Below are 16,591 nucleotides of genomic sequence, written 5' to 3'. Positions count from 1 at the left end.
TGGTGTCCCCCAGGGCTCAGTTCTAGGCCCTCTCCTATTCTCGATATACACCAAGTCACTTGGCTCTGTCATATCCTCACATGGACTCTCCTATCATTGCTACGCAGACGACCCACAATTAATCTTCTCCTTTCCCTCTTCTGATAACCAGGTGGCGAATCGCATCTCTGCATGTCTGGCAGACATACAGTGGGGGAAAAAAGTATTTGATCCCCTGCTGATTGTGTACGTTTGCCCACTTACAAAGAAATGATCAGTCTATAATTTTAATAGGTTTATTTGATCAGTGAGAGACAGAATAACAACAAAAAAATCCAGAAAAACGCATGTCAACATTTTTATAAAATGATTTGCATTTTAATGAGGGAAATAAGTATTTGACCCCTCTGCAAAACATGACTTAGTACTTGGTGGCAAAACCCTTGTTGGCAATCACAGAGGTCAGACGTTTCTTGTAGTTGGCCACCAGGTTTGCACACATCTCAGGAGGGATTTTGTCCCACTCCTCTTTGCAGATCTTCTCCAAGTCATTAAGGTTTCGAGGCTGACGTTTGGCAACTCGAACGTTCAGCTCCCTCCACAGATTTTCTATGGGATTAAGGTCTGGAGACTGGCTAGGCCACTCCAGGACCTTAATGTGCTTCTTCTTGAGCCACTCCTTTGTTGCCTTGGCCATGTGTTTTGGGTGATAGTCATACTGGAATACCCATCCACGACCCATTTTCAATGCCCTGGCTGAGGGAAGGAGGTTCTCACCCAAGATTTGACGGTACATGGCCCCGTCCATCGTCCCTTTGATGCGGTGAAGTTGTCCTGTCCCCTTAGCAGAAAAACACCCCCAAAGCATAATGTTTCCACCTCCATGTTTGACGGTGGAGATGGTGTTCTTGGGGTCATAGGCAGCATTCCTCCTCCTCCAAACACGGCAAATTGAGTTGATGTCAAAGAGCTCCATTTTGGTCTCATCTGACCACAACACTTTCACCAGTTGTCCTCTGAGTCATTCAGATGTTCATTGGCAGACTTCAGATGGGCCTGTATATGTATTCTTGAGCAGGGGGACCTTTAGGGCGCTGCAGGATTTCAGTCCTTCACGGCGTAGTGTTTTACCAATTGTTTTCTTGGTGACTATGGTCCCAGCTGCCTTGAGATCATTGACAAGATCCTCCCGTGTAGTTCTGGGCTGATTCCTCACCGTTCTCATGATCATTGCAACTCCACGAGGTGAGATCTTGCATGGAGCTCCAGGCCGAGGGATATTGACAGTTCTTTTGTGTTTCTTCCATTTGCGAATAATCGCACCAAATGTTGTCACCTTCCCACCAAGCTGCTTGGCGATGTTCTTGTAGCCCATTCCAGCCTTGTGTAGGTCTACAATCTTGTCCCTGACATCCTTGGAGAGCTCTTTCGTCTTGGCCATGGTGGAGAGTTGGGAAGTTTGGAGTTTGATTGATTGCTTCTGTGGACAGGTGTCTTTTTTACAGGTAACAAACTGAGATTAGGAGCACTCCCTTTAAGAGTATGCTCCGAATCTCAGCTCGTTACCTGTATAAAAGACACCTGGGAGCCAGAATTCTTTCTGATTGAGAGGGGGTCAAATACTTATTTCTCTCATTAAAATGCAAATCATTTTATAACATTTTTGAAATGCGTTTTTCTGGATATTCTTGTTGTTATTCTGTCTCTCACTGTTCAAATAAACCTACCATTAAAATTATAGACTGATCCTTTCTTTGTCAGTAGGCAAACGTACAAAATCAGCAGGGGATCAAATCATTTTTTCCCCCACAGTATCAGTGTGGATTACGGATCACCACCTCAAGCTGAACCTCGGCAAGACGGAGCTGCTCTTCCTCCCGGGGAAGGACTGCCCGTTCCATGATCTCGCCATCATGGTTGACAACTCCATTGTGTCCTCCTCCCAGAGTGCTAAGAGCCTTGGCGTGACCCTGGACAACACCCTGTCGTTCTCCGCTAACATCAAGGCGGTGACCCGATCCTGTAGGTTCATGCTCTACAACATTCGCAGAGTACGACCCTGCCTCACACAGGAAGCGGTGCAGGTCCTAATCCAGGCACTTGTCATCTCCCGTCTGGATTACTGCAACTCGCTGTTGGCGGGGCTCCCAGCCTGTGCCATTAACCCCCTACAACTCATCCAGAACGCCGCAGCCCGTCTGGTGTTCAACCTTCCCAAGTTCTCTCACGTCACCCCGCTCCTCCGCACACTCCACTGGCTTCCAGTTGAAGCTCGCATCTGCTACAAGACCATGGTGCTTGCCTACGGAGCTGTGAGGGGAATGGCACCTCCATACCTTCAGGCTCTGATCAGTCCCTACACCCAAACAAGGGCACTGCGTTCATCCACCTCTGGCCTGCTCGCCTCCCTACCTCTGCGGAAGCACAGTTCCCGCTCAGCCCAGTCAAAACTGTTCGCTGCTCTGGCACCCCAATGGTGGAACAAGCTCCCTCACGACGCCAGGACAGCGGAGTCAATCACCAACTTCCGGAGACACCTGAAACCCCACCTCTTTAAGGAATACCTGGGATAGGATTAAGTAATCCTTCTAACCCCCCCCCTACCCTCCCCCCAAAAAAGATATAGATGTACTATTGTAAAGTGGTTGTTCCACTGGATATCATAAGGTGAATGCACTAATTTGTAAGTCGCTCTGGATAAGAGCGTCTGCTAAATGACATAAATGTAAATGAAACATGCATGAGAGCACCAGCTGTTCCGAAAGACTATGTGATCACGCTCTCTGCAGCCAATGTGAGTAAGACCTTTAAAAACAGGTAAACATTCACAAGGCAGCAGGGCCAGACAGATTACCAGGACGTGTACGGTGAGCATGCGCTCAACAACTTGCAAGTGTCTTCACTGACATTTTCAACCTCTCCCTGTCCGAGTCTGTAATACTAACATGTTTTAAGCAGAGCATCACAGTGCCTGTGCCCAAGAACACTAAGGTAACCTGCCTAAATGACTACCAACCCGTAGCACTCACATCTGTAGCCATGAAGTGCTTTGAAAGGTTGGTCATGGCTCACATCAACACCATTATACCAGAAACCCTAGACCCACCCCAATTTGCATACCGCCCCAACAGATCCACAGATGATACAATCTCTATTGCACTCCACACCTATGTGAGGAACACCTATGTGAGAATGCTATTCATTGACTATAGCTCACCATAGTGCCCTCAAAGCTCATCAATAAGCTAAGGACCCTTGGACTAAACACCTCCCTCTGCAACTGGATCCTGGACTTCCTGACAGGCCGCCCCCAGGTGGTAAGGGTAGGTAACACCACATCCGCCACGCTGATCCTCAACACAGGGTCTCCTCAGAGGTGCATGTTCGGTCTTCTACTGTACTCCCTGTTCACTCATGACTGCACGGCCAGGCACGACTCCAACACCATCATTAAGTTTGCTGTTGACACAACAGTGGTAGGCCTGATTACTGACAATGACGAGACAGGCTATAGGGAGGAGATCAGAGAACTGGCCGTGTGGTGCCAGGACAACAACCTCTCCCTCGACGTGGTCAAGACAAAGGAGATGATTGTGGACTACAGGAAAAAGAAGACAGATCACGCCCCCATTCTCATCGACGGAGCTGCAGTGGAGCAGGTTCCTCGGTGTCCACATTGTCACGCCCTGACCAGGTGAACTCTGCTATTTTGGTCAGGGTGTGGCATTTCTATGCTTTATTTTCTGTTTTGGTTATAGCCTTTCTTTGTGTTTTATTTCTATGTTGGGCTCGGGGTGATTTCCCAATCAGACAGCTGTCGCTTGTGAAGTCTGATTGGGAATCACATTTAAGTTCCTTTTCCCCCACGATGTTTGTGGGTTGTTGTCTCCTTATTTGAGCACGTAACGTATTGGCAGTTCTTACTTGATTTTGTGTACATGTTTAATTCTAGTGTGTTAAATAAACATGTATTCGCTCCGAGCTGCGTTTTGGTCCGCTTCCTCGTCTCCCGACGACAAACGTTACAGAACAACCCACCGAACCAGGACCAAGCAGCGGGAGGAAAAGGAGCGCGAGAGATGGGCTCGCGAGGGAAAGGAGTTCTGGACCTGGGAGGAGATCATGTCGGGGAAAGGACCCTGGCGGACGGACTCCCAGGTCGCGGAGGAAAAGCCAGCCGGTAGACGGAGTCGCAGGCGGCGGTCGAGGAGGCCCGGAAAACAGCCCCAAGAAATTTTTTTTGGGGGGCTAATGGGGTGGTCCGGAAGGGCAGAGGAAGAGCCCAGACCACTGCTCTCGTGGGGGATGACGGCGGAGGAAGAGAAGGAGATGAGGCGTTTGATTGAGGACCTGCAGAGGGAAGATCTGGAGGAGGAGCCATGGTATGCTGAGTTGCGCGCTGTGTCGCCAGTGCGCCCGCACAGCCCGGTGCGTCCGGTGGACATGCCCAGCACATGCCGTGCTAGGATGGGCATCCAGCCAGGACGAGTGGCTAAACTGGCTCCACGCTTCAGGTCACCAGTGCGTGTTCACAGTCCTGTCTGGCCCGTTCCTGTTCCCCGCACCAAGCCCACGGTGCGTGTCCCCAGTCCTGTCCGGCCCGTCCCTGCTCCCCGCACCAAGCCATGGTATGCAGAGTTGTGCGCTGTGTCGCCAGTGCGCCCGCACAGCCCAGTGCGTCCGGTGGACATGCCCAGCACATGCCGTGCTAGGATGGGCATCCAGCCAGGACGAGTGGCTAAACCGGCTCCACGCTTCAGGTCACCAGTACGTGTTCACAGTCCTGTCTGGCCCGTCCCTGCTCCCCGCACCAGGTTAGTGGTGCGTGTCCCCAGTCCTGTCCGGCCCGTCCCTGCTCCCCGCACCAGGTAAGTGGTGCGTGTCCCCAGTCCTGTCCGGCCCGTCCCTGCTCCCCGCACCAGGTTAGTGGTGCGTGTCCCCAGTCCTGTCTGGCCCGTCCCTGCTCCCCGCACCAAGTCAGTGGTGCGTGTCCCCAGTCCTGTCTGGCCCGTCCCTGCTCCCCGCACCAAGTCAGTGGTGCGTGTCCCCAGTCCTGTCTGGCCCGTCCCTGCTCCCCGCACCAAGTCAGTGGTGCGTGTCCCCAGTCCTGTCCGGCCCGTCCCTGCTCCCCGCACCAGGTTAGTGGTGCGTGTCCCCAGTCCGGCCCGGCCCATCCCTGCTCCCCGCACCAGGTTAGTGGTGCGTGTCCCCAGTCCTGTCCGGCCCGTCCCTGCTCCCCGCACCAGGTTAGTGGTGCGTGTCCCCAGTCCTGTCCGGCCCGTCCCTGCTCCCCGCACCAGGTTAGTGGTGCGTGTCCCCAGTCCTGTACGGCCCATCCCTGTTCCCCGCACCAAGCCCACGGTGCGTGTCCACAGTCCTGTCCGGCCCGTCCCTGTTCCCCGCACCAAGCCCACGGTGTGTGTCCACAGTCCTGTCCGGCCCGTTCCTGTTCCCCGCACCAAGCCCACGGTGCGTGTCCACAGTCCGGCACGGCCCGTGTCTGGTCCACCGGTGCCCAATCCTGTTCCGGTCGACGGCTCCGCTCCGGAGCCTGAGCATGCCGCTCCACAGTGGTCCAGTCCGGGCCAGAGGGGTAGGGCTAGGGTGGAGGCAGGGGGAGAAACACGCCCGGGGCCAGAGCCTCCACCGAGGGTGAGGCGCCCACCCGGGTCCCCCCCCAATAGACTTTAGTTTGGTGCGCCGGGAGTACGCACCGTTGGAGGGGGGGTACTGTCACGCCCTGACCAGGTGAACTCTGCTATTTTGGTCAGGGTGTGGCATTTCTATGCTTTATTTTCTATGTTTTGGTTATAGCCTTTCTTTGTGTTTTATTTCTATGTTGGGCTCGGGGGTGATTTCCCAATCAGACAGCTGTCGCTTGTGAAGTCTGATTGGGAATCACATTTAAGTTCCTTTTCCCCCACGATGTTTGTGGGTTGTTGTCTCGTTATTTGAGCACGTAACGTATTGGCAGTTTGTCCTTGATTTTGTGTACATGTTTAATTCTAGTGTGTTAAATAAACATGTATTCGCTCCCAGCTGCGTTTTGGTCCGCTTCCTCGTCTCCCGACGACAAACGTTACACACATCACCAACAAGCTAACATGGTCCAAGCACACCAAGACAGTCGTTAAGAGGGCATGACAAAACTTATTCCCTCTCAGGAGACTGAAAAGATTTGGCATTGGTCCTCAGATCCTCAAAAGGTTCTACAGCTGCACCATCGAGAGCATCCTGACTGCTTGCATCACTGCCTGGTACGGCAACTGCTCTGCCTCCGACCGCAAGGCACTCTGCCCATTATGGCCCAGTACATCAAGGCTCTACAGAGGGTAGTGTGAACGGCCCAGTACATCACTGGGGCCAAGCTTCCTGCCATCCAAGACCTCTATACAAGGTGGTGTCAGAGGAAGGCCCTAAAAATTGTCAAAGCCACCCTAGTCATAGACTGCTCTCTCTGCTACCGCTCGGCAAGTGGTACCGGAGCACCAAGTCTAGGTCCAAGAGGCTTCTAAACAGCTTCTACCCCCAAGTCACAAGACTCCTGAACACCTAATCAAATGGCTACCCAGACTATTTGCATTGCCCCCCCCCCCCTCCTCTTTTACACCGCTGCTACTTTCTGTTGTTATCATCTATGCATAGTCACTTTAACAACTCTACCCACATGTACATATTACCTCAACTAACCGGTGCCCCCATACATTGACTCTGTACCGGTACCCCCCTGTATATAGTCTTGCTATTGTTAAACTTCAATTACTTGTTACTTTTATTTCTTATCTGTATTTTTTTTTAACTGCATTGTTGATTAGGGGCTCGTAAGAAAGCATTTCAATCTAAGGTAAGCATGTGACTAATACAATTTTATTTGATTCTTAACCTAACCCTAACTGTGACCTTAACAAGTAGTTGCTTATCAACAGATATTTTGTTGATGGTATTACCATATGTAGAGCATCTACAGATGGACTATCCAAACAAAGTGTGACCCCAAGTTATCTCACCCTGAGTCGGTTAGCGAAGTGTCGTGGAAGGCTGAGCTCGGTGGCAGGGCTCCCCAGCAGTATGGCGAAGCAGAACTGGAGACCCAGCTTGTCCCTGACGTCCTCCAGGCGCTCCTGGGCCAGCATGGCTAGCTGCAGAGAGGGCACCCGGACCAGCAGCATGTGGCCCCGGCCCCTGGTCCCCTCCCGGCCTGGAGCACTGATCAGATCCTCCACCATGGCCAGGGTCTCGGGGGTGATGTGGTCCCGTAGGGAAGGAGAGGAGGTCAGAGCCATCATGGCTTCTGTGTACTGCTGGATCAACAGGTAGCTCCTGATCACCATGCTGTGTAGGTGGGGATGTCTGCAAAAGGGAAAGTAGAGGTGGTGGTGTTAGTCATTTTAAGGCAGGTTTGGTGTCCAGGTGAACTGGCTTAGCAGCTTTTTGGGGACCCGAAACCTGACACAGAGTGACTGACTGACCTCTCCAGCAGCGTGTTGACCATCTTCTCGAAGGCGTCATCACACCGCAGGATGGGGCTGGCCACTCCCCACCGCAGAGAGCTGCTGTAGTCCCTCAGGCCAAAGTACACCAGCTCCTTAGGAGAGACCTCCCCCTTTGGGTCAAACACAAGAACATCAGCTGCTGTCTAAGCAAACTGACTGTTCTCTGTGTCTGTCAGTTACTTTTACATTTGTTTTTTATTTTATTTATTTCACCTTTATTTAACCAGGTAGGCCAGTTGAGAACAAGTTCTCATTTACAACTGCGACCTGGCCAAAATAAAGCAAAGCAGTGCGACAAAAACAACATCATAGAGTTACGCATGGGATAAACAAACGTACAGTAAATAACACAATAGAAAAATCTATATACAGTGTGTGCAAATGTAGAAAGGCAATAAATAGGCCACATAATGCTAAATTGTAATTATTTTGCCTAAGACTGGAGTGATAGATGTGCAGATGATGATGTGCAAGTAGAGATACTGGGGTGCAAAAGAGCAAAAAGATAACAATGTGGGGATGAGGTAGTTGGGTGGGCGATTTACAGATGGGCTGTGTACAGGTGCAGTGATCGGTAAGATGCTCTGACAGCTGATGCTTATAGTTAATGAGGGAGATGTAAGTCTCCAACTTCAGTGATTTTTGCAATTCGTTCCAGTCATTGGCAGCAGAGAACTGGAAGGAAAGGTGGCCAAAGGAGGTGTTGGCTTTGGGGATGACCAGAGAAATATGCCTGCTGGAGTGCGTGCTACGGGTGGGTGTCGCTATGGTGACCAGTGAGCTGAGATAAGGCAGGGCTTTACCTAGCAAAGACTTACAGATGACCTGGAGCCAGTGGGTTTGGCGATGGATATGTAGCGAGGGCCAGCCAACGAGAGCATACAGGTCGCCGTGGTGGGTAGTATATGGGGCTTTGGTGACAAAACGGATGGCACTGTGATAGACTACATCCAATTTGCTGAGTAGAGTGTCGGAGGCTATTTTGTAAATTACATCGCCGAAGTCAAGGATCGGTAGGATAGTCAGTTCTACGAGGGTATGTTTGACAGCATGAGTGAAGGAGGCTTTGTTGTGAAATAGGAAGCCGATTCTAGATTTAATTTAGGATTGGAGATGCTTAATTAATATGATTCTGGAAGGAGAGTTTACAGTCTAACCAGACACCTAGGTATTTGTAGTTGTCCACATATTCCAAGTCAGAACTGTCCAGAGTAGTGATGCTAGTCGGGGAGGGCGGGTGCAGGCAGCGATCAGTTGAAGAGCATGCATTTAGTTTTACTAGCATTTAAGAGAAGTTGGAGGGCAAGGAAGGAGTGTTGTATGGCATTGAAGCTTGTTTGGAGGTTAGTTAACACAGTGTCCAAAGAAGGGCCAGATGTATACAGAATGGTGTCAACTGCATAGAGGTGGATCAGAAAATCACCAGCAGCAAGAGGGACATCATTGATGTATACAGAGAAAAGAGTCGGCTCGAGAATTGAACCCTGTGGCACCACCATAGAGAACACCAGAAATCCGGACAACAGGCCCACCAATTTGACACACTGAACTCTATCTGAGAAGTAGTTGGTGAAACAGGCGAGGCAGGCATTTGAGAAACCAAGGCTATTGAGTCTGCCGATAAGAATGTGGTGATTGACAGAGTCGAAAGCCTTGGCCAGGTCGATAAAGATGGCTGCACTGTACTCTCTTTTATCGATGGCGGTTATGATATCGTTTAGGACCTTGAGCGTGGCTGAGGTGCACCCATGACCAGCTCGGAAACCAGATTGCATAGTGGAGAAGGTACGGTGGGATTCGAAATGTTCGGTGATCTGTTTGTTAACTTGGCTTTCAAAGACTTTAGAAAGGCGGGTAATGATGGATATAGGTCTGTAACAGTTTGGGTCTAGAGTGTCTCCCCCTTTGTTTTTGTCACACTGCTTTGCTTTATCTTGGCCATGTCGCAGTTGTAAATGAGAACTTGTTCTCAACTAGCCTACCTGGTTAAATAAAGGTGAAATAAAAATAAATAAATAGAATTTGAAGAGGGTGACTGCGGCAGCTTTCCAATCTTGTTGTCTCAGTGGTGGAACTATTTTCTACCCCATTATTTGTGCGGCTATTTAGAAGTTTTTACTTGCAATGACTATGATATGTGTTTGTTTTCCAACCTTAGTTGAATGCACTGACTAAGTCGCTTTTGATAAAAGTGTCTGCTAAATGACTCAAATGTGAATGTAATTCCAAATAGGTACCAGCAGATGATGTAGATGAACCACTGCGCAGGGCCACTCACCAGGCTGCCTGTGTTGGCTGGCCAGTGCACCTCGTTGTGAACGCTGATGCGGGACTGTCTTGTCTGCAGGGTGAAGGGGAAGCAGCTGACCTGCAGCACCAGCAGGTTCAAGGCCTCCAGGACCTCCTGGCAGTTTACCACCCTGTCAGCTATACCCTGAAGCTCCCCGTGGCACACCGAGCCGGACCGGGCACTACACAGCGAGGGGAAACGAAAATGAAGTTACCTTGGGGTAAGTTGTTCTGTCCTGTTCTATATTTATGACCAAAAATACGCCTCTGCTCTTTTCTGTCTTGTTCTGACTTGGCTTGGGCTGTTCTGTTCTTGTTCAGTACACTGTGTATCCGAGGACAGACCCTCTAGCCATAGCAAAGTTTTCATTACTACATCTGTCAGAACCAACATTATCAGCAGCACAACTTCAAGTTTACTCAAATGTGTGTGTGCGTGTGTATGTGTTACCTGGTCAGGTCCACGTGGGAGTTGTCGTGGATGAGCACAAACAGGGTGTAGGGGTTCTGTTTGACTTTCCTCATGAAGGCCTCCATCTTGGCATGGAAGTCTCCGTCTAGACGCACCACGTACTGGTCTGACGTCTGGTGGGCTGAGGAAGCATCCTCTATACCCAGGTCCACTAGCACTCCTGTTAGAGACAGGCAGAAAGAGATTACTAAAAGTCCAACAATCATTACTAAGAAACCTCATAAAAGGCAGATATACTGTAATCTTGAGATGAGTCTCTTGTAGATGACCACCTAAAAATGTGATTTTTCAATCCATTGTATTGCCAGTGCAGCCTTTAAATTCTAATTTGACCCACTTCGCCCCTAATGAGTACCTGATTGTTGGATGCGATGAGCGGTCTGGTTCACCAGGACGTGAGACGGAGGAACCAGAACCAGGAAGTCCACCTTGCAGAAGCGGCCCAGGTCCAGACTCTGGCTGCCTGAGTCTGCTATGGAACACACCAGGGAGAGCAGGCTCCTGGCTACACTCAGCTGGGGAGAGTGGATCTGAAACATGTCACTCAGCAGCTCTGTTGGAGGAGGGGGGAAGAACATGCAGTTCAGCATACTGGAAACTTAGAGCTGAATATATACAGTAGATTATTATGATATCTGTCTATCCATATTCTGATCCAGAAACTCCATAGTGAGTCTCCAGCAGGAAGAGGAGGAGAAGACAGAGGAAGGGCCAGACAGAAGCCATGCCTCACCTGACTCGGAGGGAGGTACCATGGTGGCTGCCTCCTGGGACGGGATGTGGTTGGTGACATCACCCTGGAAGGCCTTGATGACCTGGCCCTTCCGTTGCCGCTGGATGTGTAGCAGCTGCTTGTCCAGGTTATCCCCTGGAAACAACAACACAACAGGCCACCACCCATCAGAGACAAAGACACTCTCACACACAGCAGCTACATAAGCAAAACCTCCTCATCAAATATTGATGTGTCTGTCTGTGGCACAGTGTCCCATTTCCATCCTGTGACGGCCAAACTGCCAGTTCAAGGTATTGCTAAACAAAGCAGTAGGGATGGGCCAGTGGGCATTAAGGAAGGTGAATATGCATCATTGGGAAAAGATACATAAACAGAATAATAGGTGACCTAGATCGTGGTGTTGTTCTGTTCTCATATTGACACTAAAAGAAACATTGCCCTTGAAACACAGTTCATGTGTGTTTGATTAATTGATTGATTCATTAAATGGACTACCTACATACTTTTCCTCCAACAGAAAAATGAGAAAATAGAGTAGAAATTATCTTTGAGTTATTTCCGTTGATGTCCTGTCCCATGGCACTTACTATGCTCACCTAGTGATGTGGTTTTGAAGTTAGACTCCAGGACACTGACTTTTCCTGTTATGAGCTCATAGCTGATCTCCTTCAGGAACTCATTGGTGGTGAGCATTCCCTCAGCTAGTGCTCTTGCCTGGTACTTCCCTGTAAGACACATACAGACGAGTGTGAACGAGCCCAAGTGTCCTTTGCGCCGTAAGACTGTTTCAGCCCACAGAGCTAAGGCCTAGGCAGCTCTGGGAGCTGACGCAAGACTTCAGGTCTCAGGCAAGGTTCACCTACTATAATTACTTCCTTTGGTACGTTATTAATCAGGGATCATCAACTAGATTCAGTTGCAGGCCAATTTTTTCTAGAGTGGATAGTCAAGGGGCCGGAACATAATTACAAATAATTGTAAGACTGCAAATTGCCCTCAATAAGCCCAACAGATGTAATATTTAACTAAAACATAACTATTTCAAATCAAATTTCAAATCAAATTTATTTATATAGCCCTTCGTACATCAGCTGATATCTCAAAGTGCTGTACAGAAACCCAGCCTAAAACCCCAAACAGCAAGCAATGCATGTGAAAGAAGCACGGTGGCTAGGAAAAACTCCCTAGGAAAAACTCCCTAGAAAGGCCAAAAACCTACGAAGAAACCTAGAGAGGAACCAGGCTATGAGGGGTGGCCAGTCCTCTTCTGGCTGTGCCGGGTGGATATTATAACAGAACATGGTCAAGATGTTAAAATGTTCATAAATGACCAGCATGGACAAATAATAATAATCATAGTAGTTGTCGAAGGGTGCAACAAGCACGTCAGGTGAACAGGTCAGGGTTCCATATTTCAAACCTTGTTACATTTATATACGATCACATATATCTCTTTATTATGCGTGGAAACAGATTTGTAAAATTAAAATAACTGATTTGCTGGTGTCTTTTATGTCCAACAAATATATAAAAAATGTTATCTCAGAAAACTTGGGGGGGCCAAATCAAATCACCCATTGGCCAAATTCGGACTGTGGACCACCAGTTGGGGAACACTGCTATAACTATACAGACACAACACATCTAGGTATTGTAGTGTAAAGACAGTATGAGAACACTCACCCAGAACGAGTACACAGAACTCATTGCCGCTCATCTTGGAGGCAAAAACAATAACCACGTAGGTGGGCAGGCACTGTTGGTGGAGCGGCCCATTGCAGAGTGAGCGCAGGGACTCGGAGATGCCCTCCCCCAGGGAGTTTTGGGAGACTAGGACCTGAACCCTGCCCCCAGAGACGCTGGCCTCCAGGCGGGCTAGCCAGGGCAGCTGGGCCGGGGAGATTGAGGGACCTCCAGGACAAATCAACATGGCCTTCAGCACGATCTGCTCAAATACCTCCCTCAGAGGGATCTGCTCCGAACCTGGGGTGGGGGGAGGAGATATGAGGAGAAGTGTAGAGAAGAGAGGTGAAGAGAACAGAAGATAAAAAATAAATATATCAGTTTCCCATGTCTACTTGCTATTTGTTTTGCAGGGGATGGTGTTCTTATGCAGTGCTTAATTTGAGCTGGATCCTCCCGTATCTCTCCGTTTTGGACTGTTTTGTTCCGGAACCTATACCTCTCATGGCCTGAAAAATGATTTTCACTTTTAGCAATGTAAAATTTCCAATAAAAGTTGCCTCTTCGTTAAATCCCCTGTCCCAATGTAATGTGAAAAAGTAGATATTCGAAGAGTTGATTCGGGTTGGGCCGGCTTATGGTTTGCGCAACATTACAACCTATGTTTGAGACAAATGCGTGGCCATGGCTGTGTGAGAAGAACGCCTGTATCTCTCACAGAACTAGAATGACATTCACATTCTATGATCCCTCTCTCTGCTCTGATAGACATGAGCCTGCAACTCTCATCTCTCCAGCGCAAAGGGTTCTGGAGCTGCAGCACCCCTGATGAATTGAAATAAATGAGCCAAAGTTATAGAATTACTGCTATCTGTTCAGAAATAAATGAAATAATTCGGAGTAGCCTACTACACCATGAAAAGGCTTATAATTTTGACACAGAGAATCAATAACTTCTTTTAAAAAATGGCCTAGTTGTGGATTGTGTATATTCCAACAACAAGGCATAGCCTACAGACGGGAACGCGCGGCAAATCTGTGAATGAACAGCATGAAAAATAAAAAATCAACCTTTTTCCAATATTTAAAATATAATCGCAGGAAAACACAGGTTGGAATGCAAATGGTTTCTGCTGAAAAGAGAAGACTCTAATCTGTCTGCTGTAGGCTAACAAAATATTTCATTTTACAAAGTAAAACAACAGAGATATGCTTTCAAGTGAAACTGGACTATAATTTCCTCCTCATATTGTAGCCTACAGTGTCTCCACACACCTAGGCTATTGATGGATTCAAGACCAGGTCATTTTTATCAGATTCTCAGTTTGTCAGTGTCAAAGTAGCCTGTCAATTTGATAACGTGCAGTATTAAAGATTCCAGTTATGTAAAATTATGCAGAATTGCATGAAATACATTTATAATTTCTTCCGGACCGTAGGCACTAAAAATGTCGCATTTGCCTCTACGCAAATGCGATGCTATGCATGCAATGCTTTATTAGCCTATAAAGGTGATTTTCTTTTCTCCTGCGTTTCGATACCTCAGAGCTCCCTAGGTCACCCCCCTCTCACCCTCACTTTTTGTTCCGGCACCTCCCGATTTACAGATGAAGCACTGGTCTTATGTTTGTATAATGTGAACAAGATGTTCATCTCAAGGTCATGCTAGCTTTTTGGAGCCACCATTAAAGTGCATCAGTGACAGTAAGTGGAGCAGTGGCAGGGATGGAGCACTTTGAGTTACAATGGGGGAGGGGGATCCAACTACCTCATCAGTGTTACCCATAGAGGTACACTACATGACCAAAAGTATATGGACACCTGCTCGTCGAAAATTGAATTCCAAAATCATAGGCATTAAAATGGAGTTGGTCCCCCCTTTGCTGCTATACCAGCCTTCACTCTTCTGGGAAGGCTTTCCACTACATGTTGGAACATTGCTATGGGGACTTGCTTCCATTCAGCCACAAGAGCATTAGTGAGGTCGGGCACTGATGTTGGGCGATTAGGCCTGGCTCGCAGTCAGCGTTCCAATTCATCCCAAAGTTGTTCAATGGGGTTGAGGTCAGGACTCTGTGCAGGTCAGTCAAGTTCTTCCACACCGATCTCAACAAACCATTTCTGTACAGACCTCGCTTTGTCCATGGGGGCATTGTCATGCTGAAACAGGAAAGGTCCTTCTCCAAACTGTTGCCACAAAGTTGTAATCACAGAATGGTCCAGAATGTCATTGTATGCTGTAGCGTTAAGACTTCCCATCACTGGAACTAATGGGCCTAGCCCAAACCATGAAAAACAACCCCAGACCATTATTCCTCCTCCACCAAACTTTACATTTGGCACTATGCTTTCGGGCAGGTAGCGTTCTCCTGGCATATGCCAAATCCAGATTCATCTGTGGGACTGCCAGAGGGTGAAGTGTGATTCATCACTCTACTGCTCCTGAGTCCAATGGCGGTGAGCTTTACACCACTCCAGCAGTCGCATGATGATCTCTGGGTTTTGTGCGGCTGCCATGGAAACCCATTTGATGAAGCTCCCGATGAACAGTTCTTGTGCTGACGTTGCTTCCGGAGGCAGTTTGGAACTCAGTAGTGAGTGTTACAACCGAGGACAGATGAAGTGGCCTACCACTTCGCGGCTGGGCAATTGTTGCTCCTAGACATTTCCACTTCACAATAACAGCATTTACAGTTGACTGGGGCAGCTCTAGCAGGGTAGAAATTTGATGAACTGACTTGTTGAAAGGTGGCATCCTATAACGGTGCCACATTGAAAGTCACTGAACTCTTCATTAAGGCCATTCTACTGCCAATGTTTGTCTATGGAGATTGCATGGCTGTGTGCTTGATGTTATACATCTGTCAGTAACGGGTGTGGCTGAAATAGCCAAATCCACTAATTTTGAAAGGGTGCACACTGCCCCCTGTAGTGTGTTGTTAGAACAGGTATGAAGCCAAGGTTGGCCATTTACTGCCACTTGCAGTTGTGGAATATTTGCTCATGAGTATAATTAATTAGCTGATCCCTCCTGATGACCTGAATGGAATTATGTGATCCTTCCTTAACCAATAGGAAGACCCACCCAGTTGATTTCTTCAAAATGTTGAAAATCTTCAATGGTGCTGCCAATGCTAAGCCTGTCCTATGGGCACTAGAGTCCTCTGTCATTCTCTATTGTGTTATCAACCTTAAAACAACCAGGCCTTGGCTGAGCTTAGCCTGTCAATCATTAGCCTCGATGTGTGATTCAAAATGTTATATAAGCCTTGCATATCGAACAGGGTGTATGCATGCATGTGCGTGCAAGTGTATGAGTGTTTTGAGACCTTTACCTAGCCTTGCAAGGTACTGCAGGGTGAGGAGGATTACGGTTTCCACACTGAGCAGTTGGCTACTGTTCAGTCCAAGACTGGACAGGGTCTTCTCAGTCAGCTGGTTGCCCTTATAGCAGCTCACTAGCAGGGGGCTCACCACAATGTCCCCCACGTTCCCGTAGAAGTATGGTAACGTACCGTGCCCTGCCAAACCAAACATCAGAGTCAATTCAATTCACTTAAATTCAATTCAATTGCAGTCAGTCAAAGAATGGTGGTTTGTACCGATGAGGATGACAGGACGGACTCCTGAGGTGTTGAGCAGGTTGTTGGGGACGATGACAGTCTCTCCGGCAGTGACAGGTTGGGGCTGAAGGACCCCTGCTACAGGCGGCTGAGGAGTAGGCGTGGCCAGTACAGAGCCTGATGGAAAAGACAAAGAGCTACATGTCAATACCGGGATTAGAATACAGCTAGACATCAGCTCAGCACCAACTCTCCTCCTTCAGAGATACCCTCCAGCAGACTTTGACTGAAAACCTTATCTAGCACAACTAATTCTACTGAACTACTCACCAGGACCATGACGTCTACTGTAGATTTTTCAGGTTGTTTCCATTAT

At 48.5% G+C, this 16,591-nt stretch overlaps 1 protein-coding gene across 1 annotated transcript in view; it reads right to left on the bottom strand.

The window, feature by feature from the left end:
- Nucleotides 1-16,591, bottom strand: part of LOC115157217 (GREB1-like protein) — an 83,077-nt gene that overhangs the window by 20,963 nt on the left and 45,523 nt on the right. The window contains exons 10-19 of the mRNA XM_029705283.1: nucleotides 16,255-16,392; nucleotides 15,988-16,173; nucleotides 12,653-12,952; nucleotides 11,566-11,694; nucleotides 10,967-11,101; nucleotides 10,589-10,786; nucleotides 10,213-10,393; nucleotides 9,751-9,943; nucleotides 7,449-7,582; nucleotides 6,987-7,329 (exon numbers count right to left, since the gene is read on the bottom strand). Of these exons, the coding sequence (XP_029561143.1) occupies nucleotides 6,987-7,329; nucleotides 7,449-7,582; nucleotides 9,751-9,943; nucleotides 10,213-10,393; nucleotides 10,589-10,786; nucleotides 10,967-11,101; nucleotides 11,566-11,694; nucleotides 12,653-12,952; nucleotides 15,988-16,173; nucleotides 16,255-16,392 (1,937 nt within the window). The remainder of the gene's footprint in view (nucleotides 1-6,986; nucleotides 7,330-7,448; nucleotides 7,583-9,750; nucleotides 9,944-10,212; nucleotides 10,394-10,588; nucleotides 10,787-10,966; nucleotides 11,102-11,565; nucleotides 11,695-12,652; nucleotides 12,953-15,987; nucleotides 16,174-16,254; nucleotides 16,393-16,591) is intronic.

Source organism: Salmo trutta, chromosome 21, assembly GCF_901001165.1.
Source record: "Salmo trutta chromosome 21, fSalTru1.1, whole genome shotgun sequence".
Taxonomy (NCBI): Eukaryota; Metazoa; Chordata; class Actinopteri; order Salmoniformes; family Salmonidae; genus Salmo; species Salmo trutta.
Note: the sequence above shows the minus strand (reverse complement) of the source record. Positions and strands in the feature narration are given on the sequence as shown.